The following is a 27285-nucleotide window of genomic DNA, read 5'->3' as shown; positions in this document are numbered from 1 at the left end:
GGACAAAGTCAAACTGTACCGTAAAGAGCGAGGTGTTGAGGAGGAGGTAACACGCCTCATGTACACAGTAATTTGTGTTTGTTTACAGTTTAATGTTGCTCCATACTTTCAGTTGAAAAAATATTATTATTAAATTTATGATTGTTTTTTAAATAATCCCAGGAAATCTCCCAACAGAAATATCATCTAAGTAATCCATCCCCTGTAAAAAGTTTATTCATTATAATTACACTTAAAATCTCCATGCGTAAAATTGAATCTGCAAAGAGAAAGCAAGATATAAAAAAAGAATTTCTCGTAGGAATTCTTGCAAATTCTCCCATTATAAATTTTCCCCTGAAAAGTTCCCCTCTGAAAAATTCCCTTCCCATGGACAATTCTATCCCAACAAAAAATCCCCCCTCCTACCTGAAAAATGTGTGCATACTTCCCAATAACAAATACTATGCGTAAATAATGGGCAAATTTTATAACTTAAAGACCTTTCCCCAGGTGTAGTTGGGGGGAGGTCATGTTATCTGCAAAGGCATAGTTATTGGGTTTTTCAAATATGTTGAACAAAGTGGCAACCTCAAAATTTTGATCGGAAGATTTTAGGAAAAAAGGGGCTTGGAAGGGGGCCTACTTGCCCTCCAATTTCTTTGGTCACTTAAAAAGAGTGCTATAACTTTTAATTTCCGTTCTAATGAGCCTATCCCGATATTCTAGGACCATTGGGTCTATATGGTCACCCCTGAAAAAATAAATAAACACACATCCGTGATCTTTCTTCTGGCAAAAATTTCAATATTCCACGTTTTTACAAATAGGAGCTTGTAACCTCCACGGTAGGGTTCTTTGAGAAGTTGAATCTGATGGTGTGATTACCATTAAGAGTCTTGGACTTATAGGGGGTGTTTCTGTTCCTCCACTTTTTCAAAAATCAGGGAAAGTTTTCCGTTCTCGTATTATTTGATGGGTAAAACTAAACTTAACAACACCTATATATTTGGAATCAGCATAATAAGGCAATTACTTTTATATATCTATTAGTATCAAAATTCTATTTTTTAGGGTTTTGATTACTGTTGAGCCGCGTCACTCCTTACTTACACTTCGTTATCACGAACTGTTTGATCTGGGTATAAATGGCAACTTCCGCTCTACATCGCTACCTCACCGGGAATTCCGACGCAAAAGGGGCTCCATAGCGTCAAGAGTTTTAAACAGACTGGAGACTAAATCTTTAGGCTGTTCCGCTCTTCTCCCAACCCCAAGGTCAACATTTGAGACCTACTTGCCCTTCTCTCCCAGTACTCCCTGACAGTGTCAGCTTGATCCCCTAAAGCCGTTCCAAGGATATCAAAGGTACGCTGTTTAAATCATCTAGCAAAACTTATTGCGTCTTGATTTACCTTATAGCTAAGCCTGAATGGATTATAGGGCCCATAGAGAATTACAGTACAGAAACTTTAGGCAGATCGGAGAAAAGACACATTTCGAATTAATCATTCTTTACCTTTTTCCCATGGCAAAACTTGACGTCCCCTTGCTCCCCGAACACTCCCTTGCTCACTCCTCATAACTGCCTGGACTTTTTAACAGCGTAACTGGAGCCCTTCCCCAGATATTGCATGTCAGCTACTTTGATAACGTGAATATACATAGTGCCTTTAGATTTACCTTGGCCCCATCCCCCTGATCAAAATTGGATGTCCGCTAGATCTTGCAGCAGCTCCAAAAAGTTGCACCTCAATCGCCAATACCGTTCTTCAGGTATTACTGCTAAACAATTTGGTAGCCTGGGTAAATATAATGCCTTTTAATTTGCACTACTACTTCACCGTGAATATATTCCGCTCCCACAGTTCCTGTTAATGCATCAAAAAATGATCTATTTTGTAGGATTTATTTTCTTCTGGAACTCGTTATGATTTACTAGATTAAGATTTACTAGATGTTTTCCAGAGAAACTGCCTACGGATTGCTTTGGGTACCCGGCTAACTGACCTTATTTCAGACAGTAGGCTGTGCAAAAATATGGTTCAATCCCGCTTCCTAGTGCTATAATGAAAGAAAGGTTGAGATGCTTAGGGCACGTTCTGTGGATGAATGATGATAGGTTGCCAAAGATTTTCCTTTTCGGCCAACCGTCTAGGCTAAACGGAAAGCAGCTCGTCATTGTCTAGGGTGGGAGGATGTCATAAAGAAGATTTAAAGGAAAAAGCAACTTCCTGGGAGGGTGAAAAAGAGGGAGGCTTTGAATAGATAGGGATGGAGGAGGAGTGTGCGTAGCTGTGTCGGTCTGAGGCGGCTTGGTGCTGCGGTCAATGGTTAATAGTAGTAGTCGTAGTATTCGTGGACGATGCTCTCTGTTTGGCCCTAGATGAATGACCAAAAACAATGGAAGATCCGGGGGGCCCAGGGGGAATCTTGGCACCGCCGCCTGTTGCACATGATTCCTGAAAATTACAATCCCTCCCCTCAAGAGGGTCAACCTTCAAATATTAGAAGACAATGCCAATTTTGAAAATATGCGTTAGCGGAGAATAATCGTTGGGTTGAGTTAACCTGGGAGCAATCTCCAAACAAAAAACCAAACAAAAAACTAATAAAAGAAATCCTTTGTAGAAATGGATACAAAAATGCTTTAGCCTAGTCACGCATATGTGAAATTCAAATTGGTAACATAGTTGAGACGAATAACAAATTCTTTTGATGCCATGGTTATCTCTCTTTAAGGAGAGATGTGTTTAATGAAAAGTGTCATAAGTAAGAAACGATCATTTTGTACAATTATATCTAAAAGCACTTTTGAGACGAAACGAAGCGTAGACAGATGGTTTTGCAACGGTCAGACTATTAAATATCTCCTTAACTTTTCTCATTAGAAAAAGCTAATAATGCTAGGATTCTTATGATCAATGACTGAGGAAGTAGTTTTTTTTTTATGACAAGGAGAAATAATAATCATAAAATGTGTCTAATAATCTAAGCCAGGGACGCCAGTGGTATTTTCTTTGTGGGCGGGGGAACACGGGGACACTTGTCCCCCTAGATATTTTGCCTTCTCTTGATTTAGAAAAATATTTTTTCGGTATTCTTTTAACGCTGACGCCTTATCTTATATACGAAATAAGATATTATTATATATGAAATATAGATATAACTAATGAAATATTAGTTTAACTGTTTGTCTTCTTTTTTTTCTCATACTTTCCATAGACCCAATTGTCTTCTCTAGTCTCATTTCTTGGTTTTGCCATGGTAGGCCCTGTTGGCTTTGGATTTTTCATTTCGTATTTTTATTGGGAAAAAAACTGCCACTACTAAATTTTGAAAGATGCGTTTTTCCCCCTCCCCAGTGTTTTGACAAATGATAAAGCCCTGGCCTATGCATGCCTTAGAAAATATATTATTCATGTGGAAAACACAGTTTACTTCTTGCAAGGTTTTTTTTCTCGTAAAAGCCCGCAAAATCTTTGCAATTTTTAAGGAGATTAAAGAGTTGGAGTACCTCAGTTAATTCTACACGGGACAGTCAATGTGTTTATTTTTTGTAACGTACCTCTTTTCTCGTGAGTGTAATTGAATTCTCGTATGAATATTCGACTTCTGTCGCCGCAAAGCTGTGAGCGCTACTTTGCATAGCGTGCTGTCTGATAATCTCTGAGATATTGAAACTGACGTCTGTAACTTTCCAGGGTTCAACACCTATGTAAAAATAATCGTCAGGTTCTTCTTCAAGTGAGATCTCTTCTGGAAAAGGACAGATACCAAATTCAAAGCAGATACTACAAATTGAATGATAAAGAATAGCAGTTTTGAGGATCTCTGAGTATCCTAGATTGACTAATATCCATTTTTTAATATCTTGTAAAAATACTATATTATTTAAAAGTTAAGTATTTATCTTGCGAACACCTGATATTTCATACTAGAAACAAAGCACACAAAAACTAAAAATAGGAAAGAGACAATGATAATTATCATTAGTTATAATAAAAATACAATAAAATGGAGTGATGGGTGAATTCACATAATTTAAGTTATGTTGCTTAAGTTAATTGCGACACAAAAAGCTGTAATACTAGAAGGAGCAGCTGGTAGTTCAGTCTTGGCAGAACAGAATGCTGTTGAGACTATTCACATTACAAGTCTGGCCAGATCGTAAAAATATCTAAATATTTCTCTAAACAGGAAACATCTACAGCCAGGTATTTTTAAAGTAACCTCAAAATAATATTCTAAATGTGGTAAGATGAGCCCCTAGTTGTTTCAGTAGGAGGTATTCTGATTGATATTTGTCCAAATTAATTCTATGTTTTACATGTTATGTCCAGAATGATTCATTATCAAGAATTACGTCTAGTTAACAGACTTTTTTCGGTAAGGCCATCTTGTTACCATTAGTTTTATTATTTGAACTTCAATTATTTAATCTTTTCCTGTAACTCTTCCTTTTTATAACCATTTTTAAACTAAAATAAACATGTGACCAGGTATACACTCATGGGGAAGGGGGACTATGGCCCCATCCCTTCAAGAAAAAAACTACATTTTGTTTTTAAATCTCATATAATCTGCTCGTTTTTATCATTCACTCCTTAGTCCCTACTCAAAACTTTAATTCAAAGAAGCTAAAACAAACTTAAAGTAATGCCTTAAAATACTGTTTTTTTCTAAGGATTTTTTGAGTTTTCTGTTGGTTTTCTCAGAGACCCCAGTTGCCCCCCCTAATAATTTTTTGAATGCTCCACTGCATGTTACCATTGAGAAAAACTGTGTAGTATCAGTTGCTTCTATATAAATTCAGGGGGGACAAAATTAATAAGATGGAACGGTGGTTAATAAGCAAAATTCCATTGTATTAAATTCAGTCGTGAAATTTTTACATAAAGGCTGAAATTCTAACCCGACTTCAATGGTTTAAGGATAATCACTGTAGTTTTTATCCAGTCCCATCCATCTTTCCTATGCCCAGAAACCACAAATTACAGCCATGATTTAAACGATTATAAGATGGATTTCTTCTGCTAATTTCTCAACAAAAAACTATGCAATTTTAGTTTCACTTCTTTACATTTGATTCTTAATCTTGGGAAAAGCTAATCAACGTATGTGAGTTTATTGAATTAAACATTGCACATGGAGGATAAGTTCAACCAATTCTTATAGATTCAGCTAGTCTTTTCGGTGTACCTTTTTTTAACGAGTAAAAGTGGTCATGCAAACTTCGGAAGGGGGCTCATTCGATTGGAAATCGAAAGTTCCAGTGCTCCTTCTGAGAGTTGAAAGTAATCGGGGGCAACTAGCTCCTCTCCCTTACGCCCTTTTTCCTTGGATGCATCCGATCAAAATTTTGAGATACCCATTTTGTTGAAAATAGTCCAAAGTCGAAATAACTATACAATCGGGATTGGAAAAACCATCCACATCCCCCATGGCACGGGTTGTAAGCTATGCATGTTGGCTATTGTTAACATATAAGGTGGTTATTGAGGGGGTGGTCGTATAAACGTCGGAGAAGGCTCTTTTGATTCGAAATTGAAAGTTCTAGTTCCCTTCTTAAGAGTAAAAAATAATCGAAGGGCAACTAGATCCCCCACGCCCCTTTCACTCAAATGATCCCGATCAAAATTTTGAGATTAATATTTTGTTCGGAATAGTCCGAAGGTCAAATAACTATGGCTCCGGATCTGAAATCCCCTCAGCCTGGAGGTAAGGGCTAAAAGTTATGCAGGTTGCTCATTGTTAACATATGACGTTCTTATAGAAGGGGTGGTCGTATAAACTTCAGAGAGGACTCATTATATTGAAAATCAGAAATCCTAGAGCACTTTATAAGAGTCAAAAGTGATCGAAGGGAGGCCAGTCTCCCCTCCCCCACGCCATTTTTTCCAAATGCAATCATTCTAAATTTTGAGATAGCCATTTTGTTCAAAAAAGTCCAAAAGGTAACTAACTATGCCTTCGTGACTGACAAACCCGCAGGGCCCCCAGGGCAGGCGATGTAAGTTCTTTATGTTCTCCATTGTGAACATTTAAGGTTTTTGTGGAAGGGGTAGTCTTATAAACTTTGAAGGAGGCGCTTTCGATTGGAAATAGAAAGTTTTAGTTCCTTGTTTAAGAGTACAAAGTGATCAAAGGGCAACAAGCCCCCAGCCCCGTTTTCCCAAATGCATCTGATTAAGAAAATTGAGAGAGCCATTTCATTCGAAATAGTTCAAATATCAAACAATTATGCTTCTGGGCTTGACCCCCCCCCAGGCCCGCGGGACAAAAAATAAAAGTAAACAAGCTATCCATTGTTAGCAAATAAGATTTTTATGGACTGAGTGGTCGTATAAGCTTTGGAGTAGGCTCATTCGATTGGAAATCTAAAGTTTTATTTCCCGTTTCAAATGTCAAAAGTGATCAGAGAGGGACCAGACCTCCCCCCCCCTGCCTTCGCCCTTTTCCATCATATATATTTCCGATCAAAATATTTAGATAGCCATTTTGTTCAAAATAGTCAGAAGATCAAATAACTTTGCTTTCAGGGTTGAACCCCCCCCCTTAGCCCCTAGAAAAAGGGCTGTCAGCTGTGCAAGTTGCTTATTGTCAGCATACAAAATTTTTATGGAAGGGTTGGTCGTATAAACTTTGGAGGAGTCATCGTTACTTAAGGATTTAAAACAGTTTAAGGGTTTAAAAGGTTTGGATCGGAAATCGAAACTTTTAGTGCCCTCGTTCAGAGTCAAAAGTGTTCGATGCGCAACCAGAATCCCCCCACCCAACGGCATTTTCTCCCCAAATGCATCAAATTAAAAGTTTGGGATAGCAATTTGTTCAAAACTGTTCAAAAGTCGAATAACTACTTCTCTGGGCTTGAGCTGACACACCTCCCCCACAAAGCTCCGAGACAGGGGCTATAAATTATGCAGTTGTCCATTGTTAACGTATAACGATTTTAATGAAATAAAGAGGGAATATTTGATGAAAAAAGAGCTTAGGGTATTAAAGTAAAATTTTAAGAAGGGTGCTGAACATAACGTAAACACACTATGTGATTGCTGGTTGTGAAAAAGGAATATCAGCAATATCTAAGGAACGACTGAGGGTATTAAGCATTTCGAGAGATGTTGAGAAGATGTTGAAGAGAGATTTGAGGGCAACCGGCCCCTCCCCCTTCCCTGCTCTTTTTAGGTGCGCCCCTCTGCTCAATACTGATCGAAATTTTGGAACTGTCATATCTTTGTAACTAATCGAAAGGTCCAATAGCTATAGTTCCAGGGATGCCATACCCCGATAGCGCCAGGGAGCAGGATTAAAAACTGTTCAATTTGCCCATTGTTTACATGCAGAATTTATCATTTGGAAAAGGAGGAATATCTGACTCTGGGTGTAACCAAAAAGGCTAAGGGCATTAAGGTGAGATTTTGGTAAATGTTGAGGGGTATGTTATACTAAATCCAAACACACTATTTACATGAGTTTATCAGAAATAAGAATCTGTAATATTTTAAGAACGGCTGATGGTATTGAGTTGAAACTTACAGGACAAGCTGAGGGGGTGTTGAAAAGTGGTTGGAAGGCCACCATTCCCCTCCCAAGCCCTTTTGTTGCCCTTCCGGCAAAAATATTTGATCAAAATTTTGAAATAGACATATTGTTCAAAATAGTCAAAATCTAAAAAAAATGCCAGATTTTGCCTCTCACTCACTTAGTCTATTTGTCTTGGCTTTTTCTACAAGAAAGCCATGGCTTGACACCCACCACTTTAGGATAATAATTAAAAATCAACGGACTCAGTTGGGATAACAATACTCTCCACAGTTTTGGAGAGGGATGCCGAGGGCAATATAAACATTGTGTGCTCGGTGATTGTCAGAAGGGCGTATCATCAGTATCTAAGAGACAGTTGAAGATATTAAATCGATGATTTCAGTAATATGAAGAGCTATCGGAAGGTAACCAGCTCCCTTACCTTCTTTTTGATTTTCCCTTCCCTTATCACTTATCAAAATTTTAAAACGTTTTTTGTTCAAAACAGTCAAAATGTCTAGTAGCTATGCCTCCAAGGATGCAATTCCCCATAGTCCCCAGCGTAAGGACTGTAAATTATGCAATTTTTCCTTTTTCACATGCAGGATTTATAATTGAGAAATGGGGGTGTTTGATTTTAAGTGTCTTCAGAAACGCTAATGGTATTAAGGTGAAACTTTGGGTAATGTTGAAGGGCATATTAAACTAAATTTAAATATACTATATGTATCTTGGTTATGAAAATGGTCTATCTGCAATATCACAACAGCAGCTGAGGTTACTAAGTTTAAATTCTCTGGGTATGTCGAGAAAGATGTTAAAAAGTGGTCGGAAGGTAACCAGTCCCCCGCCTATTCCCATTTTAGCAAGCCTCCCTCAAAGATCAGTGACCAAAAAGGTTGGTTATTGGGAAAAGGGGGCATGTTTGATCTTGAGTCTCCAAAAAGGCTAAGAATATTAAGATAAAACTTTTAGAAAATGCTGAGGGGGTGCCAAACAAAATCTACACACTGTTTGCAGGATGGTATTTAAAGGACACAGCAGCAATATCTAAGGAACAGCTAAGGGTATTAAGTTGGAACTTCAAAGGGATGTTCACAAGGATGTTGAAATAGGAACGAGGGGAAGCCCCCGCCCAGAGTTGCCTAAAGCCTACTGTGTCATTTGCCCTTTATTGAAAACGAATTATATTAGAAGAATCATGTAGAATATGGATTGAATAATTTTAAGAAAACAATTTGTGAAGTTGCTGATGGTGTCTTAGGAACGAAAGTTACGAACGCTGCGAGGAATATTAGCGAAAAAGCTTTATGTTTAATAGAGAAGAGAAGGGGCTTGTACAAGAATTGTTTGAGTGGTAGATCATATGAAAACAAAAGGAATGTAAAGAAAGTGGAGAAAGCATTAAAATATGAACTAAGGAGGTGTGAAGTGGAGGCCAAGGATAAAATTTCTGAGGATCTGGAAGATGAAGCTTGACGGCATAATTTTACAGGCATAATTGTGCATAATTTTACAGGCATATTAGTAAATTGAGTCCGATCCGGACTTGTCCCAGTTAAAGATAGGAACGGGGCCACAATCAGTGATAAGAAAAAGATAGATGGGCAGAACATTTGAGAATGTGCTAAACCGAGATATAGTTCCAGGAAAAGATATAGAGGAAAATGAAAAAGTTTGTGATGCTTTGGATGTGAAGGAATATTTATTTTATGAGGAGAAGCAGCGACAGTACTTAAGGATTAAAAAATAATAAGTCCACAGGAGCTAATAGTATGGTAAATGAATTTCGCAAATATGGTGGCCCCGAGGTTAGTAATAGGTGACTGAAGATTATAAATATGATTTTTGAAAAAGGGAAAGTAAATAGCGATTTTAGTAAAATCCTAATTACATCACTGTATAAGAAAGGTGATAGGAGTAAGTGTGGTTATTATCAATGCATTAGCCTGGTCTCTGTAAGTAGCAAATTAGAGAGATTTTTAGACTGAGATATACTGTAGACAAAGTTATAAGAGAAGAACAGTAAAGTTTTAGAAAGGGTAGAGAATGTTTCGACCAAATTTTCACTCTTAGGTTAATAATCGAGAAGTGCCTGTGTAATCGAACACCATTAGTGCTCAGTTTCATAAATTATGACTAAGCGTTCGATTTTGTTGATAGAAGAGCTTTAGTGAAGGTTGTATCCTTGTATGGTATAACAGACAAAAGCATCAAAATGATTAGTACTTTGTACGAGAATAACACTGCTGCGGTTATATGGATCATTTTCATGGACTTATTCTTAAGGAAAGGCAATGAAAGACCATGGAATCGAATGGGGAAGAAAAACTCTTGTGGAAATACATTATACTGATGATTTAAGCATCCTAGATGAAAGTGTGAGGAAAATGAATGAACCTTTAGAGGTTTTGCGATATCAGGATGCTTGAAGAAGTTTAATAATTAATGTTAAAGAAAACTACGTCGATAATGCTAGGCATAAGTGAAGATTAAAAAGTGACGTTGGGTAGCAAAAAGATTCATCAGGTGGATAGGTTCACTTGCTTTGGTAGTATTTTTAGAAAAGATGGTGGGAGCTGTGAAGAAGCTCAAAGTAGAATGGCCAAGACTCAGGGTGTTTTTTCACAGTAAAAAAAAGTTTGGAAGAATAGGAAGATAAGTCTGCAAACTAAGATTAGAATATTGGAAGCTACAGTGATGACAGTGGTCAAAGTGGTCAAATATGGTTCTGAAGCACGGGCGCTCTGAAAAGCGGATGAAGATTTGCTAAATGTTTTCTAGAGAAATTGCTTACGGATTGTTCTGGGTACCCGGCTGACTGACCTTATTTCAAACAGTAGCCCGTACCGAGATTATGGTACAATCTCACTTTCTAGGGCCATAAAGAAAGAAAGGTTGAGATGGCTCGGGCACGTTCTGCGAATAAAGGATGACAGATTGCCGAAGACTGTCCAATTCAGCCAACCGCCTAGGGCTAAACGGAAAGCAGGTCAACCGCAATTGGAGTTTGAGGATGTCATAAAGAAAGATGTACGGGTTCTTGAGAGGGTGTAAAGAGGGAGGCTTTGAATAGATTGGAATGGAGGAGGTGTATGTGTAGCTGTGTTGGCCTCAGGCGGCATCTTGGTGCAGTGAGTTGTTAGTAATAATAGTAATTATTTTACAATTATTCTCTTTTGTACTTAAAATGTTGAATTGCTGAATTTTCAAGCGATTAATGTCATTATATATGAATTTTTCAGTTTTATTTTATCAGTTCTTTCCAAGGACTATTCAAGGCATATAGTCAAACAGTTCGTGGTAACGAACTGTAATAAGGAGCGCCCCGGCTCAATAGTAACCAATACTCTAAGAAACAGAATTTTGATACCAATAGTTACAGCAAAAAAATTGCATTTTAATGCTGATTTCAAATATATATGTTTCATCAAGTTTAGTATCACCCATCAAAAGTTACGACCCTGAGAAAATTTTCCTTATTTTAGAAAATAGGGGGAAGAACCCCCTAAAAATCATAGAATCTTAACGAAAATCACACTATCAGATTTAGCTTATCAGAAAACCCTACTGTAGAAGTTTCAAGCTCCTATCTATTAAAAAGTGGAATTTTGTATTTTTTGCCAGAAGGCAGATCACAGATGCGTGTTTATTTTTTTCCCAGGGGTGATCGTATAGACCCAGTGGTCCCAGAATGTCGTGAGAGGGCTCATTCTAATGAAAATTCAAAGCTCTAGAGCCATTTAAAAGTGACAAAAAATTGAAGGGCACCTAGGCCCCCTCCCACGCTTATTTTTTCCCAAAAGTCACTGGATCAAAATTTTGAAATAGCCATTCTGTTCAGCTTAGTCGAAAACCTGACAGCTATGTCTTTGGGGACGACTTCATCACCCACATTCCCCGGGGGAGGGGCTGCAAGGTACAAACTTTGACCATTGTTTACATACATTAATGGTTATTACGGAGGTTACATATGTATTCAGGGTTTTTTTTCGCGCTGGGTCCGGGTGTATCGGGGGTAGTGGGTTACGTGGAAGGATTTTTCCATGGAGGAATTTATCATGAAGGAAGATAATTTCCATGAAGGGGACAGCTATGTCTTTGGGGAAGACTTCATCCCCCACAGTCCCCGGGGGAGGGGCTGCAAGGTACAAACTTTGACCATTGTTTATATGCATTAATGGTTATTACGGAGTGTACAGATGTTTTCAGGGGTGTTTTTCGCGTTGGGTGTGGGTGTATTGGGGGGAGGGGGTTACATGGGAGGATATTTCCACGGAGGAATTCATCATGAGGGAGGATAATTTCCATGAAGGGGGCGCAGGATTTTCTAATATTATTAAAAAAAAAACAAAGAGAAAATAAATAATTTTTTCAACTGGAAGTAATGAACAGTATTAAAAATTAAAAAAACAGAAAATATTACGTATATAAGGGAATCTGTCTCCTCCACAATACCTTGCTCTTTACGCTAAAGTATTTTTAGTAATTTCAAATATTTTTTCTACGGTCTTTGTTATACAGGGGTCATTCTTAAAGAATTGGGACAAAATTTAAGCTCTAGTATAAAGAGCGAGCTATTGACGAGTGGGCGAGCCCCCTCATATACATAAAAAAAACACAAAAATATAGAAGTTCATTACATAAGTTAATTCGTAAGTTACGTATATTTATTACTAACAAAAACGTTCGTAAAAAATAAAAAAAATGCTTGTTGCATTTTTAATAACCAGAAATTGGAAGGCAACTAGGCCTACTCCCCCGCCCCTTTGTTTTATCGAAATCGTCCGATCCAAACTATGAGAAAGCTATCTAGCAAAAAAAAACTAATGTGCAAATTTCGTTTTAATTATTCATGTGCAGTGAGCCAAAATCAAAGCATGCATTAATTCCAAAACGTTCAGAAATTAAATAAAAAAAAAACTTTTTTTAAGTGCAAGTAAAGAGCGACATTAAAACTTATAATGAACAGAAATTGTTCCGTATATGAAAGAGGTTGTCTCCTGCTCATCGCCTCACTCTTTACGCTAAAGTTTTTTATTGTTTTAAAAAGTGGAGTTGTGACAAAGACTCAAACTTTAGCGTAAAGAGCGAGGCGTTAATGAGGGGACAACCTCTTTCATATGCGGAACAATTTGTGTTCGTTTTAAGTTTTAATGTCGCTCCTTACTTGCAGTTAAAAAAACTTGTTTTTTTTTCAATTTAATTTCCAATAAAACGCCAATTAATCAGAATGCTTTGTACTTTTACAATTAGGGGAGGGAGAAGGGGACAATAGCAAAACTCTTGTTTGTAGTGATCTTTGTTCGTTATAATTTCGGTTTGAATATTCAATTTAAGTTTTACTCGTTTTAAGATTTATTTATTCATTATTTATCATTACCTGTTGTATGTTTGTTGGATATGATGTATTATTTAGTTTTCGTCCGTTTTGGGTTTTATTTAATCTTTAATAGTAATTTCTGGTTGTTTTGATTGCGAATTATTATAGGAATTTATTTCGGCTGGTATTAAGTTTAATATTGCTCTTTATTTTTTTTTGAAAAAATTCCTTTTCAGAAAAGTATTTTTTAATTAATTTCTTTTAAAAACTGAGCATGAACGAAACTGGGGCTCTAATATGAATTGACGGCTCCAATATGAATTTATACTTTTTTTTTTGAAACATTATTAAAAGGATTACAATAAATGATGAAGGGATGGTTATGATTTGCTTATTGAAAAAAAAAAAAAATCCTCGGGTATTCATTTACACACCGGTGGTAGATTAAAGAAGACAATTTCCTTCCTCGTCTTGCCTTGGGTCCCAGCTGATTCTGTGCAGTGAAGACTTCTTTTAATAAAAACTACCCCACCACCAAGAAGTTCGTGTATTTGCTTGAGCATTATATCCTAAATATGTTTTTATAGAGTAATGAACTGAAAATGGGCTATGATTCAGTTATTTTAAGTTTGCATCCCATCCTTCTACGGTCCGACTCTCAGGTGTTAATCTCAGCTGTTTCTTCAACCCCTAAAGACCTTTTGATCCTTAGTTTCTCAATCCGACTAATTTTAAAAGCTTAAGAAATAAATAGCATTAATCCATGGTTACAGACAATACACTGAACAACCAACAAATTGAAGACGAGAGAAGAAATTCACGGTGATATATCTTTCTTAATGTAGAAAAAATAAGATGTGACCTAAAGAAGTTTAAGGAATAAGTGTAATAAAAAAGGTCTGACCCAAAGATATTATAACAAATGTGCTTTTTATGTCAAATTGTTTATCAAAGTGAGTGGAATAATAAATGCTAGACTCTCTCAAATATTTCATGATGTAAAGGCCTCATTTTGCATGACAACAAATTTTAACAAAAAACTTAACATGACCACATCCCCTCTAAATGGTGCGGCATGATACTGAGGAGGGATAATCTAACAAAGTCACAAAAAATTAATCTACATTAACCTCAGAAGGGATTAAAAAAGAACAATGCAAAGCATAACTACAACATCATGAATGCTGCTACCACTGACTTAACACTCAACGCTTAACTCCTTCCTTAATACACAGCAAGCAAAATAAAATATTAATATTACTATTTTACATATGGTTAAGGCCTCATTCAAGTGCTGGTCTATATTAATCACTAATTTAGGAAAACAGTCTTCCTTTTCTCCTTCTGTCTCTCTTTTTTTTTCTTTTTTTTGTGTTTGTGCTGTTGCATTGGTGATTTCTCTTTTCATGATAATAAATGTTAAAATACTAAATGCAATCTGCATCTTTAAAAGACGGAAAAGAAGATAATTACGATTTGTCCTTTTGTTAACTTGATAATTGCTTTTGTGGTTTTTAACTCATGTCGATTTGAGTTTAAGATCCTAAATATTTTTTCAGGAATATTGCATTCCAATAAGAATCAAGGAGGAAGTTGAATAAACAACTTTGAGCCTTCTTGATTTCGAGACTCCCTGTGTATTTTGGTATTTACTGCTCAAATACAAAACAAAAAATGTGTTTTTCTTTGTTAAGAGACCGCCATATTCTTCTTGAATCCTTTGGAGATCTTCTTTTGAAAACTTGGTGTATAAAGTAAGAAACAAACTATCTCGACATTCATAGCTCCAAACGTAAAAGTAACTAGACCTTTGGTGGCAAGAGGCCCTGACCTGATGTCGGTGGCAAGAGGCCCTGATGTCTTACAGCAACCAGCAAGTGTTACCCATGGGTCACATCTGAGAAAGAAAAGTACAGCTACGTTCCCAGGGTAAAGGCTTAGGTGAAGAGCCATATTTCTTGCCGCTTAGCACCGCTGAAGTGAAGAGCCATATTTCTTGCTGTTTACCGTGAAGTTGAAAAATTCTAGAAATAATATTTACGTGTCCGAAGTCAGAGGCAGCGCTGTAGCACCGCTTAAGTGAAGAGCCATATTCCTTACTGTTTACCGTGAAGTTGAAAAATTCTAGAAATAATATCTACACGTCCGAAATCAGAGGCAGCGCTATAGCACCGCTTGTGAGATCAGAGGATCTATATTTTATTTTTTACCCGGTCAGGTATATGGATTGATGGTTTTAAAAATTTTAGAAGGGGCTAATTCCTCCTTCCTTTGAAATAGTACTTTTTTAAAAGATTAAAAAGTGATTGAAAAAGAGTCAGCCCTCTCTCGTGCCCGCTTTGCTTCTCGGCTCCCCCGTAAATCCCCATGACATCTCATCAAAATTAGAGATGGCCCTTTTGTTCAAAGTAGCTAAAAGGTATTCTAAAATAAATATGACTCCGGGGGTGAAATAAACCCCACAGTCCTTGGGGCAAGGACCTAAATTCTGTGAATTGCTTATTGCCAACATATAGATTTTACAGAAAAAAATGGAGACATGTTTGATTTTAGGTGCCCAATAGTCTCTAAAGCTAAGCCACAAATTTCGTCGGAAGAGGGCAGGGTGTTAGTTCAGCCAGAAATAGAATCAACAGTTTTTGTGTCTGATTGGTTTGAAAATCACAGCCATAGGTGCTGGGAACAAAGGACCATAATAAAGAAAAAATTGTGTTAGGGTACGTCCCCCTGAAAATTATCACTCAAAACGAACAAAAATTTATTTCATTCAGTCGTCTCAAAACTTGTATCCTTAAGTCCCTTAGCTAATGGAATGTGAATATAGACGAAAAAAGGTACATTTACCCCCTTCCCTCTCCCCCGAAAACAGGACAGACAAAGGGCAAGAAAGGGTCAATAAACTTCTCTTTTCTGTGCAAATCGAACTCGCTCCTTGAAGCTTTTTGGGCTAAGGCAGCCCTAATGGACAATACAAAACAAATTAAAAAAAAATTCCCTCAACATGTGACCTAAAAAATGGCCAAAGATCTTTTGTTTATCCAAACAATTTGAAACTTACAACCTTAGGCTCCTGGGCTAAGTGATTTTTCATGCTTTCAAAAACAAAGTAGATATAAGTTCCCCAAAAATAGGGCCAGTTAAAAGTCCTAAAGGTTCAGGGCTAAAAGGATCATAATGCATAACAACAGAGTGGAAGTAGATTTTGTTTCCCTAAAAATGGAATAGAAAAAGAGCCAAATTTTTTTTGGCTCAGACTGGCTTGAAACTTACATGCTCAAGTATGTATATAACTTAATAAGACTAGTCAAGGTTTAAAACAAGAGTGGTTTTAGCCCCCATCCATTTCAAACCCTCTAAACAACTTGAATTTCTGTTTGTTTATTTACTGAAAATGATATGTATTTTGAACATTAGTGTTTTTTATTCGTCTTTTTAAAAAGACATCATAATAATCAAAATTACTAAAGAACTAACGAAAGTTGACTAGTGATATTAGACTATTTTGCAGACTAGATATATAGTGATATTGATTTCCTGCCGGTCTCAATAATTTCCTGGAAATATTTAATTCTTAAAATTTATAATTATAAAAACTTATAATATTTATTGATAATTTATCTTGTTTTCAGTTAAGCACAAAGGAAGCTCTGGTTTTCAAGATGCTTAATGGGCGGTATTGTTTGTCATAATTTTTTGCTCGTTTTAAATTCGACTTGATTATTCACTTCAAACTCTGTTTATTTATTTATTCTTTTATTTATTTATAGCAGGATCTCTTGTTTCTTATGTTTGATTAAATAAAAAAAACAAGCTTTTTTTTAACTGCAAATAAGGAGCGACAGTAAAACTTAAAACGAACATAAACTATTCCGTATATGCAAGGGGTTCTCCCCTCCACAACGCCCCGCTCTTTACGCTAAAGTTTGACTCTTTGTCAAAACTCTACTTGTTAAAACAATAAAAAAAATTTTGGCGAGAAATAAAAAGAGCGAGGCGTTGCGGAGGGGAGAACCCCTTTCATATACGGAATAATTTCTGTTCGTATCAAGTTTTACTGTCGCTCCTTACTTGCAGTTTAAAAAAAACTTTTTTTATTGAATTTCTAAGCCTTTTTGAATTAATGCATGTTTTGATTTTGGCTCACCGCACATGTAAAATTGAAACGAAATTTGCATATTTTTTTTTGCCAAATGGCTTTCTCATAGTTTTGATCGGATGATTTTGATAAAGGGGTGGGGGAGGAGGCCTAGCTGCCCTACAATTTTCGTTTACATAAAAATGCAACTAGGTTTTTTTATTTTTTGTACGAACGGTTTTGTTAGTAATAAAAATACGTACCTTACGAATTAACTTAAGTAATGAACTTCTATATTTGTGTATTTTTGTTGCGTATATGAGGGGGTTTGCCCCCTCGTCAATACCTCGCTCTTTACACTAAAGTTTGAATTTTATCCCAAATCTTTAAGAATGACCCCTGAATCACAAAGGCCGTAGAATAAATAGTTGAAATTACTAAAAATACTTTAGCGTAAAGAGAAAGGTATTGTGGAGGAGACGAACCCCCTTATTTACGTAATATTTTATGTTCGTTTTAAGTTTTAATGCTACTCATTACTTCCAGGTGAAAACAAAAATTATTTATTTTCTCATTGTTTTTTTTTTAAATAATGCTAGAAAATCCTGCGCCCCCTTCAAGTAAATTCTCTTCCCTCATGATAAATTCCTCCATGGAAAGATACTCCCACGTAACCCCCTCCCCCTACCCAACCCCACCCCAACGCGAAAAAGTCCCCCTGAAAACGTTTGTACACTTCATAATAACCATTACTATATCTAAACAATGGTCAAAGTTTGTAGCTTGCAGCCCCTCCCCCGGGGACTTTGGTGGATTAAGTCGTTCCCAAAGACATAGTTATTAGGTTTTCGACTAAGCTGAACAGAAGGAAATTCCGTTTTTTAGAGTTTCGGTTACTATTGAGCCGGGTCGCTCCTTACTACAGTTCGTTACCACGAACTGTTTGATATGGCTATTCATTTTATTTCTGTTCCTTTTGAGTTTCATTTGTTCATAGATAGTAATTTCTGTTTATTTTTTAATTTAAATTATTATGCGACTTTATTTCTACAGCATTGCATTTTATTTTGCTTTACAAGCTCATTTTTCTGAAAAGCTTTTTTAAAATTAGTTTCAAGTAGAAAGGAAGTAAACATGCAGAAAATTACCTATTTTATTAGCACCAATCATATAGATAGTTCCATGCCAAACATTGAAGAAAATAAGAAGCAATAGACAGGAGATCATTTTTGCCAGTGTATCCTAGGTAATAGTAATTTGTTTTCTTCTCTGCAGAAGATTTAGTCGTAAAGAAATCTTGGAACAGGCTACACGTCCAGTAATGAAGTATTCATCTGCAAAAAGGATAAATAAACAATAGAATAGAAAAATTAACAGCGACAATTGAGAATAAGAAAAAAATTCAAACAATGAAAAAGGCTTCATGCTAAAATCCTTTTGTGTATTAAAGAGAAGATTAAACTGATTATGGAAAAAAATGGAACATTTGTATTTTACTTATCATTAAGACTCAAGAAAAATAACTTAAAGGTAAATAGAGCATTTTGTACGTGCATAGCAAACAAAGACAAAATAGGGCTTAGTAAAGATATTTTTATAGTAAAGAAGTTGAAGATGAGACTCCTTTGTCTTGAAAGAAGACAAAGAATAAACTGATTATAGAAATGCATAAAATTGAGTAGTTGGCTTATCAGCTTTCTCCGATAGAGATTGGTTAATATTGAACAGTGTTCAGATCATGATAATTAATATCATGTTGCACATTGTATATGGTATTGGGTGCACAATTTTGGACTGCCATTATAGTTTGTGTCTGATATTAAACAACAAGTGCTCCCTGATTTTATGTAAATATGGGTTAAAAAACACACAGACATCGTTGACTGGTTAATTTTAATTAAGATTAACTAAGATTTGTATTATTTGGACAATCAAATTTCTAGTGAAATTGGCAAATTAGACTCTAGTGAGCCAGCTGCTCACTCTTAATTATCGTAATTTGTATTCATTTTAAGTTTTGGTTACTCATTTCATTTGTGTTTGTTCTTTTACGGTTCGGCTAATCATTTATAACAAATTCTGTTCTTTTAAAGTTTGTCTCGATTACTTATTCTATATTTCATTCGTTTTTAGGCTTCATTTAATCAGTCAAAGCAATTGTAGTTTGTTCTGAGTCTGGCCTATTATACGAATTTGCTGCTTTAATTTTTAGGCTTTCTAAACTATTTAAAACTCTACATTTCTTTGAAATTTGTTTTTGGAAAATGTTTTTCGAAGTTAATCCCCATTTATTAAACGATTAACATAGTTTTATTTTAAGCCTTTCAGTATACTGAAATATTTGATTGCACTATTGTTTGAAAAATTCGAATATTCGGATGAATTCTTTAGTCAGCTGCAGTTTAGTGTAATAACTTTAATAGCATTTTTATTAACAAATTGGGGGTGAATTGGAAGGAGAACTATTAAAAAATTAAGGAGAAAATTTGTGCATGAATTTCGTTCTTTCACGACGTTATCGTTGATCTTCCTCGATCGTCAGTCTACCGACAGTAGACCATTTGCCTTTTTTTTTTGAACGTCAATCTTTCTACTAAGTTATCGTAAAACTTTTCATTTTTGTTCTGCTGTAGCTGCTAGCATGTCTGAATGTATTTCAAGGATTAGAATATAAGGATTTCTGTTCTGTCAACTCTATAGAGTTGAGTTCATATATTTATTTAATAATTTATGTTTGATTAAGGATGTTTTCCTTAATTGTGGTTCAATCCCACTTTCTAGGGTTACAAAGAGAGATAGGTTGAGATGGCTCGGGCACGTTCTGCGAATGAAGGATGACAGATTGAAAAGATAGTCCTATTTCAGTTATTGTACATATATTGATCGTTGAACGGCGTTGTGTCATCGTGAGGGATTGGGATATATCACCTGGGGGTTGATGAAAATTATTTATTTTATTTATTTATTTATTAAACTTAAGACTTACTAGGGCCACCTACATAGAACAAAACAGATAAATCAATAATACACAAAAACAATCAGCAAAAAAAAAAAAAAAAACTCAAACTATGACAAATAAAACACAGAGCTAAAAAAATATATCAGTAAAACGCACATGACATTCTGATCTTTAGAGAGTGCAGGGAGCTTTAACTTTGCTCCTGTTTGGTTTAAGTTCGATTATTTATTGTAATTTCTATTCATTTTGCGTTTTACGCTTAAATTATTATTTAACTTTAGTTCTCCTGTTCTTTGGTTTATATAGCTCTTTAATTTTCTTTGAAAACTTCTGTTGTGGATTTTTTTAAACTAATCCATTGTAAAGAACTATTTATAAACAGTGACCTATTGGCATTATTTGCTGTCCTTGCCCCAGGGTTTATTTTTGGCTTATCTAGCTCTTTACTTTTCTTCGAAAAACTTCCGTTGTGGATTTTTTTCAAACTAATCCATTGTAAAGACCTATTTATTAACCGCAAACAGTTGGCATTATTTACTGCCCTTGCCCAAGGGCGTTGGGGTTCATATCATCCCCGAAGACAATGAGAGTTCCAAATTGTTCAGGGACAACCTATTTTGTAGTCTATTTCTTGACCTCCTTACACTCTTCTCCCTCCAAAAAAATTCGTACCCGAGGTCTGGGGGTCTCTTGCCCCAAAAGAAAAAATTTTATTCGCTTGGCCCAGGGTCCAAGTTTTGAGCTGTTAGTTTGAGTCTTAAGTTTCGAGCTTATCAGAAAAAAAGTGTTGGCCTTCTTTTGGGTACCGTCTCAGGGAGAAATTTTCTGTTTATTTTCTTCTAAATTGCGGTCTCCTTATCCCAATACTAAGGATTCAAGTTTTTCTTGCTCATAAAAAAAAATTTTCTTCTAAAAAATATGCATTTCTTTTAGCATAAGGAACGATCACCAAAAGTTTCATGCAAAAGGGACACTCAAGTTCTAATACCCTTCCCCTTTTCCACGATGCAACCTATCTTTAAACGACTGGCAATTTGCATAGTTTCTAGGTCGTGCCTCAAGGGATCTAGGGGTTATATAATCCCTGGAAGTATATTTATTGGACCTCTAAAAAATTCCGAATAAAATGGCTATGTCAAAACATTTATCTCAAGTCATGGGCTGGGTGGGATATTATCTCAAATATGGGATGGCAGGGTAGAAAAAGGGCGGATGGCTGTCCTCCTATGACTTTCAATCCTCAAAAGAGCACTAGAACTTTCAATCTTTTAGTCAAATGAACCTTCCGAGTTTCTACGGCCATCCCTTCCATATGAAGCGGTAAAGAAAAAACACATTAGGGCCCATGACTCTACTTCATATGTTAATTACGGGTGATTACATCATACGTTAGTTACATCTATATACGATAAGCTAAAGAGCTGATTCTGATATTTTGTGCCGAATGACAGATGTTGACCTGTAGACTGCGAAAAAAACGAATTACTTAGTTTTCCAAATCTTGATAAATTGATATACCGTTTCTTAGAATATTCCTTGCTCTTTCTTCTTTGCTAACTTGCTTCAGGCTACTAAAATATTTCTAAATTACATTATAAATAATTTTAATATGACAGTGCGTGAGAAAGTAAGCAGCTTTATCTAATATGAATTAACTCGTACTCTAGTCAAGATTATACATTTAGCACTAAATTTTTAAAACGTTTTGAACTTTTTCCTTTAAGTCTTAACTTTCAAAATTGACGCAAAATGCAATTTTACCACTCAGAAACTGAGCTATCGAAATCAAAACAGTAAACTTTCTATATTTTGCTATTTGTAGACTCTTAATAAACCTTATCTTGGAAATCTAGTTCGATTTAGCATTAACAATAATAACAATACGTTAAATTATAACACAGTCCTTAATTTTCTCACTTGTAATTTCTCAAGTTGATTGACCTATGTGGGCCAGTCGGCATTGATGAGATGAAGATCACTGTTATGACGACATGCTGTGAAGCTAATTAAGCCTTCAGTTCTTTGACTCCGTTTTGACAATTTCTTAGAAAACCTAGAGTTTCTTCATAAAAATAATCAAAAATCCGTTGGATGAGCCTTTAAAATTTTGTGAAGATTTTGATGTTGCAAAAACATAACTTGGTTAATGCATTTCAACAATATAAGAAAATTCTTAGTAAGTCTTACAAACGTAAAAGAAAAAAATCGAACCAAGCAAAAAAGGATTAGGTAATCATTGAGCGGGGTTAAAGCTTCCCTCATAATTTTCGCTTTGAGCCGATTTTACGGTAAAACTAAAGTCAGTGCTTTAGTATCCGGATCGGGCATCTGTTCAATAAGAAATTCAAAGTATTTTAAACTGGGTATGCCGATTACTTAATTTGGCGCCCAGGTAAATCAATAAAGTGAAGACGATATCGTAATACCATCACGTTATTTTCTTAACTACCACGATGGTAGTACATCCGATGGGATTATTACTAAAAAAAAGTTTTGCTCGGCAAACTTAAGTCAATAATATATATAGAAGAAAACAGGGAACAAATATTTTTTGTAAAATGTCTTCCCAATATACCCCTCAAACTGCTCAAAGAGCAAGAAACACGAATCTATGAGATAAAGGCATTTATGCGGACTATAAAGTAGTCCAAACTTTGCTGCCACACGGCTGCTCTAACCAAGGAAAAATGCGGGAAAAATTTTCGCCTCGCCCTTCAGAACCCAGGTTAAAACACTGTAAGTGCTATGACCCAATTTGTTCGATTTCTAGGCTACCAGGAAAAGAAAGATGTTAATCCGACTTTAGCTGCCTTTGAGTCCCGAAATTCGGAGACTACTACCCCGATTTTAATTCCAAAGAGCACTTACCTGGATAGGCCTACTGAAGACCGACTTTATTGAAAAACCTAGTTTATCTGTAGGTCTACGTGTTTGAAATAAGTGACATATTTTTTGTGTTTTACAAGTTTAAAATAAGTGTAGGTCTACAAGTTTAAAAAAGTGATTTACTTTTTGTGTTTTCTTAGCCCATTTGGTTGTTTAGTTACGTTTTTTAAACTAATATAAATCTTACTCCCTCTTACATTTGAGACCAACTTTTCATGGTTAGTCCTTAGCCTAGTAAAATTAAAATAGATCTTTCCTTTTCCGCGATTCAGCTTCTTCGAAAAACGCTGAATTAAAAAAAAGTCTCATCTCCTGAATCCAATTGTTACAGATTGGGCTAGTTTCTGCCAATTTGCTCATGAATTCTTGTACAGCCGCCCAACTGAGTAAAACATCATGCAAAATTATTTCAGTAAGAAAAAGAAAAGAAAAAAAGGATATAATTAGCCCAAATTAGGAGAATTGGGCAGATGAATTTCGCTATTTTGAGTTAGTATAATCTAAGATCACGGGGAAATGCATTTTGGCCTTTTACTTGTATTTGATATTGTTTAATATTTTATATGTAAATTTATATGTATAAAATATGTATTTATATTTTAATATAGTTTTAGGTTAGTTTTTCGTTCTATTTTTTGCTTTTTTAGACTTACGGAGCCTTATTCGATAAAAGATAAAAACCACTTGAAAAAAAATACAAAGATGACCAAAAATGCGGGGCAGCTTAAAAAGCAAGAGCTAAGAGCTCATATGGCACTTGTGACGAGGCAAGAAGAGCTAAGAGCCAAGAGCTCATATGGTATGAGCTCTAACAAAATTCTAAGAATCAATAGATTGATTTAAAAGAAAAATCAGAGGCTTAATGCCGGTCAGGATTTAAAATAAGAGCTCTGAGTCACGATGTCCTTCTAAATAACAAAATTCATTAAGATCCGATCACCCTTTCGTAAGTTACAAAAACCTCAATTTAAAAAATTACCCCCCCCCCCAACTCCACCAAAGAGAGCAGATCCGGTCCGGTTATGTCAGTCACGTATCTTAGACAGGTTTTTATTCTTTCCATCCAGTTTCATCCTGATTTCTCCGCTTTAAGTATTTTCTAAGATTTCCGGTCCCCCCTTAACTGCCCACCAATGACGCTGGATCCCATTGAGATTTGAATTAAGAGATCTGAGTTACGAGGTCCTTTTAAATGTGAAGTTTCATGAAGATCCGATCATTCCTTCGTAAGTTAAAAATACGTCATTTTTTCTAATTTTTTTGAATTAACCCCCTCCCCCCCTAATAGAGCGGATCCGTTCCAATTATGTCAATCACGTATCTAAGACTTCTGCTTATTTTTCCCACCAAGTTTCATTCCGATCCCTCCAATCTAAGCATTTTCCATGATTTTAGGTTCCCCCAACCCAAACCCCCCCTCTAATGTCACCAGATGTGGTCCGGATTTAAAATAAGAGCTTTAAAACACGATATCCTTCTAAATATCAAAGTTCATTGAGATCCGATCACCCCTTCGTAAGTTAAAAATACATAAATTTTTCGATTGTTTCCGAATTAACGGGACCGCCACTCCCCCCCCCCCAGATGGTCAAATCGGAAAACCGCCTTCCAAATTTCATCGTCCTAGCTTACCTGGAAGTGCCTAGAATAGCAAAACTGGGACCGACAGACAGAACAACAGACCAACAGAATTTGCGATTGCTATATGTCACTTGGTTAATACCAAGTGCCATAAAAAACAACGTCAGAGCTAGGAAGTTACTAGAAAGGCAAACTTTATCAAACAGTTCGTGGTAACGAACTGTAGTAAGGAATGACCCGGCTCAATAGTAACCAATACGCTGAAAACCAGAACTTTTATACCATTAGTTACATGAAATGAATCGCATTTTAATGCTGATTTTAAATATATAAAATTCATCAAGTTTAGGCTTACCCATCAAAAGTTACGAGCCTAAGAAAATTTGCCTTATTTTAGAAAATAGGGGGAAACATTCCCTAAAAGTCAGTACAATCTTAACGAAAATCACGCCATCAGAATTAGCGTATCAGAGAACCTTACTGTATAAATTTCAAGCTCTTATCGACAAAAATGTGGAGTTTTTCGACAAAAATTTTGCCAGAAGACAGATCACGGATGTATGTTTATTTTTTTCCCCAGGGGTGATTGTATCGACAAAGTGGTCTTAGAATGTCATAATAGGGCTCATTCTAACGGAAATTAAAAGTTCTAGTGCCCTTTTAAGTGACCAAAAAATTGGAGGGCACCTAGGCCCCTCCCACGCACATTTTTCCCTAAAGTCACCGGATCAAAATTTTGAGATAGCCATTTTGTTAAACTTAGTAGAAAATCTAATAACTATGTCTTTGGGGACGACTTGAACCCTGCAGTCCCCGGGGGAGGGGCTGCAAGTTACAAACTTTGACCATTGTTTACATATAGTAATGGTTATTATGAAGTGTACAGACGGTTTCAGGGGGATTTTTTTGCGTTGCGGTAGGGGTTGGTGGGGGAGGGGTTACGTGGGAGGATCTTTCCATGGAGGAATTTATCACGAGGGAAGAAAATTTCCATGAAGGGGGAGCAGGATTTTATAGCATTATTTAAAGAAAAACAATGAAAAAATAAATAAAAAATTTTTACCTTGAAGTAATGAGTAGCATTAAAACTTAAAACAACATAAAATATTACGTATATAAGGGGGTTCGTCTCCACCATAATACCTTGCTCTTTACGCTAAAGTATTTTTAGTAATTTCAACTATTTATTCTACGGCCTTTGTGATTAAGGGGTCATTCTTAAAGATTTGGGATAAAATTCAAGCTTTAGTGTAAAGAGGGAGGTATTGACGAGGGGGCGTGAATACGTAATAAAAATACACAAATATAGAAGTTCGTTACGTAAGTTAATTCGTAAGGTACGTATGTTTATTACTAACAAAAAACGTTCGTACAAAAAATAAAAAATCTAGTTGCATTTTTAAGTAGCTGAAAACTGGAGGGCAACTAGGCCTCCTCCCCCACTCCTTTTTTTTATCAAAATCGTTCAATCAAAACTATAAGAAAGCCATTTAGCAAAAAAAATCAATATTAAAATTTCGTTTTAATTATTCATGTGCGGTGGGTCAAAACGTTCAGAAATTAAATCTAAAAACAAAGTTTTTTTTAACTGCAAGTAAGGAATGACATTAAAACTTAAAACGAGCAGAAATTATTCTGTATATGAAAGGGGTTGTCCCCTCTGCAACGCCTTGCTCTTTATGCCAAAGTTTTTTTTATTGTTTTAAAAAGTAGAATTGTGACAAAGAGTCAAACTTTAGCGTAAAGAGCCAGGCGTTGCGGAGGGGACAACTCCTGTCCTATACGGAATAATTTCTGTTCGTTTTAAGTTTTAATGTCGCTCCTTACTTGCAGTTAAAAGAACTTTTTTTTATTTAATTTTTGATAGGATCGGTGAGATTAGGGAACTACAGTCAGTGAATCACTCCCCTTTCAAGAAACTCAAGCTCATTAATAAGAACAGATTTGTAATTATCTCTGCTAATTACCTATTTGATAGAAAAATCCTGAGCAAAATTTGGGATGCTCTGATTTGCTACTTCAGTATAGAAATCTTTTTGTATTAACACAGACCATTTCGGGGAACTGTAGCCTTAAGAAAAAAAAAAAATCAAACTTGCAACGACTATCCTTAATCTAGTAAGTTTGAAAATATTGGGATCTGAATAGTTGCGTATAAATAACTATCATATAATTCATAATTTGGAATTAAGATGAAAGGACCTTGTTAAATGTATACAAGCATAAAAAGAAAACTTTAAAACTTACAATCATACAATCTGCTCTCCCTTGAACCAAGATGGTGATTACCCTTATTTCTTTGCATACAAGGTTAGCATATAGCCTGATTCTCTACCACCTTTTCAAGTACTAATCAAAACTACAAAAAAAGAAAACAGTAGCTAAGATGTTCTGAATAAATCATGCGCGGACAAATATGTTCCCAAAATACTCAGGTTGCAAGGAAAGAGTTTCATTAGGAAATATATATGAAAAAGAACATGTGAAACTTTTTTACTGCATCAGAAATTAATCTCGTTTTCGCACCGGATCAGGAGTTAACTTATTTTTCACCAAAGCTTCAGATTTTGCGCTTTTCCAGTTTGAAAAGGTGAAACAAACATTTCTTTCCGCTATAAAATTGATAGTGAGGGACGGGAAGGCGGATTGAATTCAACCCCCACGCCCCTCCAACAAAAAGAGGCCTCAGACAAACCATCTGAAAAGAACTGCACATTCCAGATTCAAGCAAGGTGCTACCTACCTAGCTCTCTGCCAAAAAATTGGTAGTCGGGAGTCCGAAGTGCAGCTTCTACTTAGCTCATTTTTACAGTCAGAACTTTCGTGTTTTTTTTTTCATAGGGGAGGGACTAGAATTCTGGAGTTCGGACTTAGATTACTTTTACACTAAGTCAAGACTGGCCATATTTTTTTTATTTTTTTTTTTATTTTTTTTTTACCAAGAATGGACTTGGC

At 35.8% G+C, this 27285-nt stretch overlaps 1 protein-coding gene across 2 annotated transcripts in view; it reads right to left on the bottom strand.

Moving 5' to 3' along the window:
• The window catches only part of LOC136039387 (uncharacterized), a 96592-nt gene extending 69911 nt beyond the window's left edge, over positions 1-26681 (bottom strand). Inside the window, exons 1-3 of one of the 2 annotated variants that reach the window (XM_065723070.1) lie at positions 26578-26681; positions 18053-18238; positions 3548-3738 (exon numbers count right to left, since the gene is read on the bottom strand). In XM_065723070.1, coding sequence (XP_065579142.1) covers positions 3548-3738; positions 18053-18131 — 270 coding nt within the window. In that variant the 5' untranslated portion in view covers positions 18132-18238; positions 26578-26681. The remainder of the gene's footprint in view (positions 1-3547; positions 3739-18052; positions 18239-26577) is intronic. The other variant, XM_065723071.1, reaches the window with a different exon arrangement.
• Positions 26682-27285: the final 604 nt, after the last annotated feature.

This window comes from Artemia franciscana, chromosome 19, assembly GCF_032884065.1.
Source record: "Artemia franciscana chromosome 19, ASM3288406v1, whole genome shotgun sequence".
Lineage (NCBI taxonomy): Eukaryota > Metazoa > Arthropoda > Branchiopoda > Anostraca > Artemiidae > Artemia > Artemia franciscana.
This window is presented reverse-complemented; position numbering and strand designations above follow the sequence as displayed.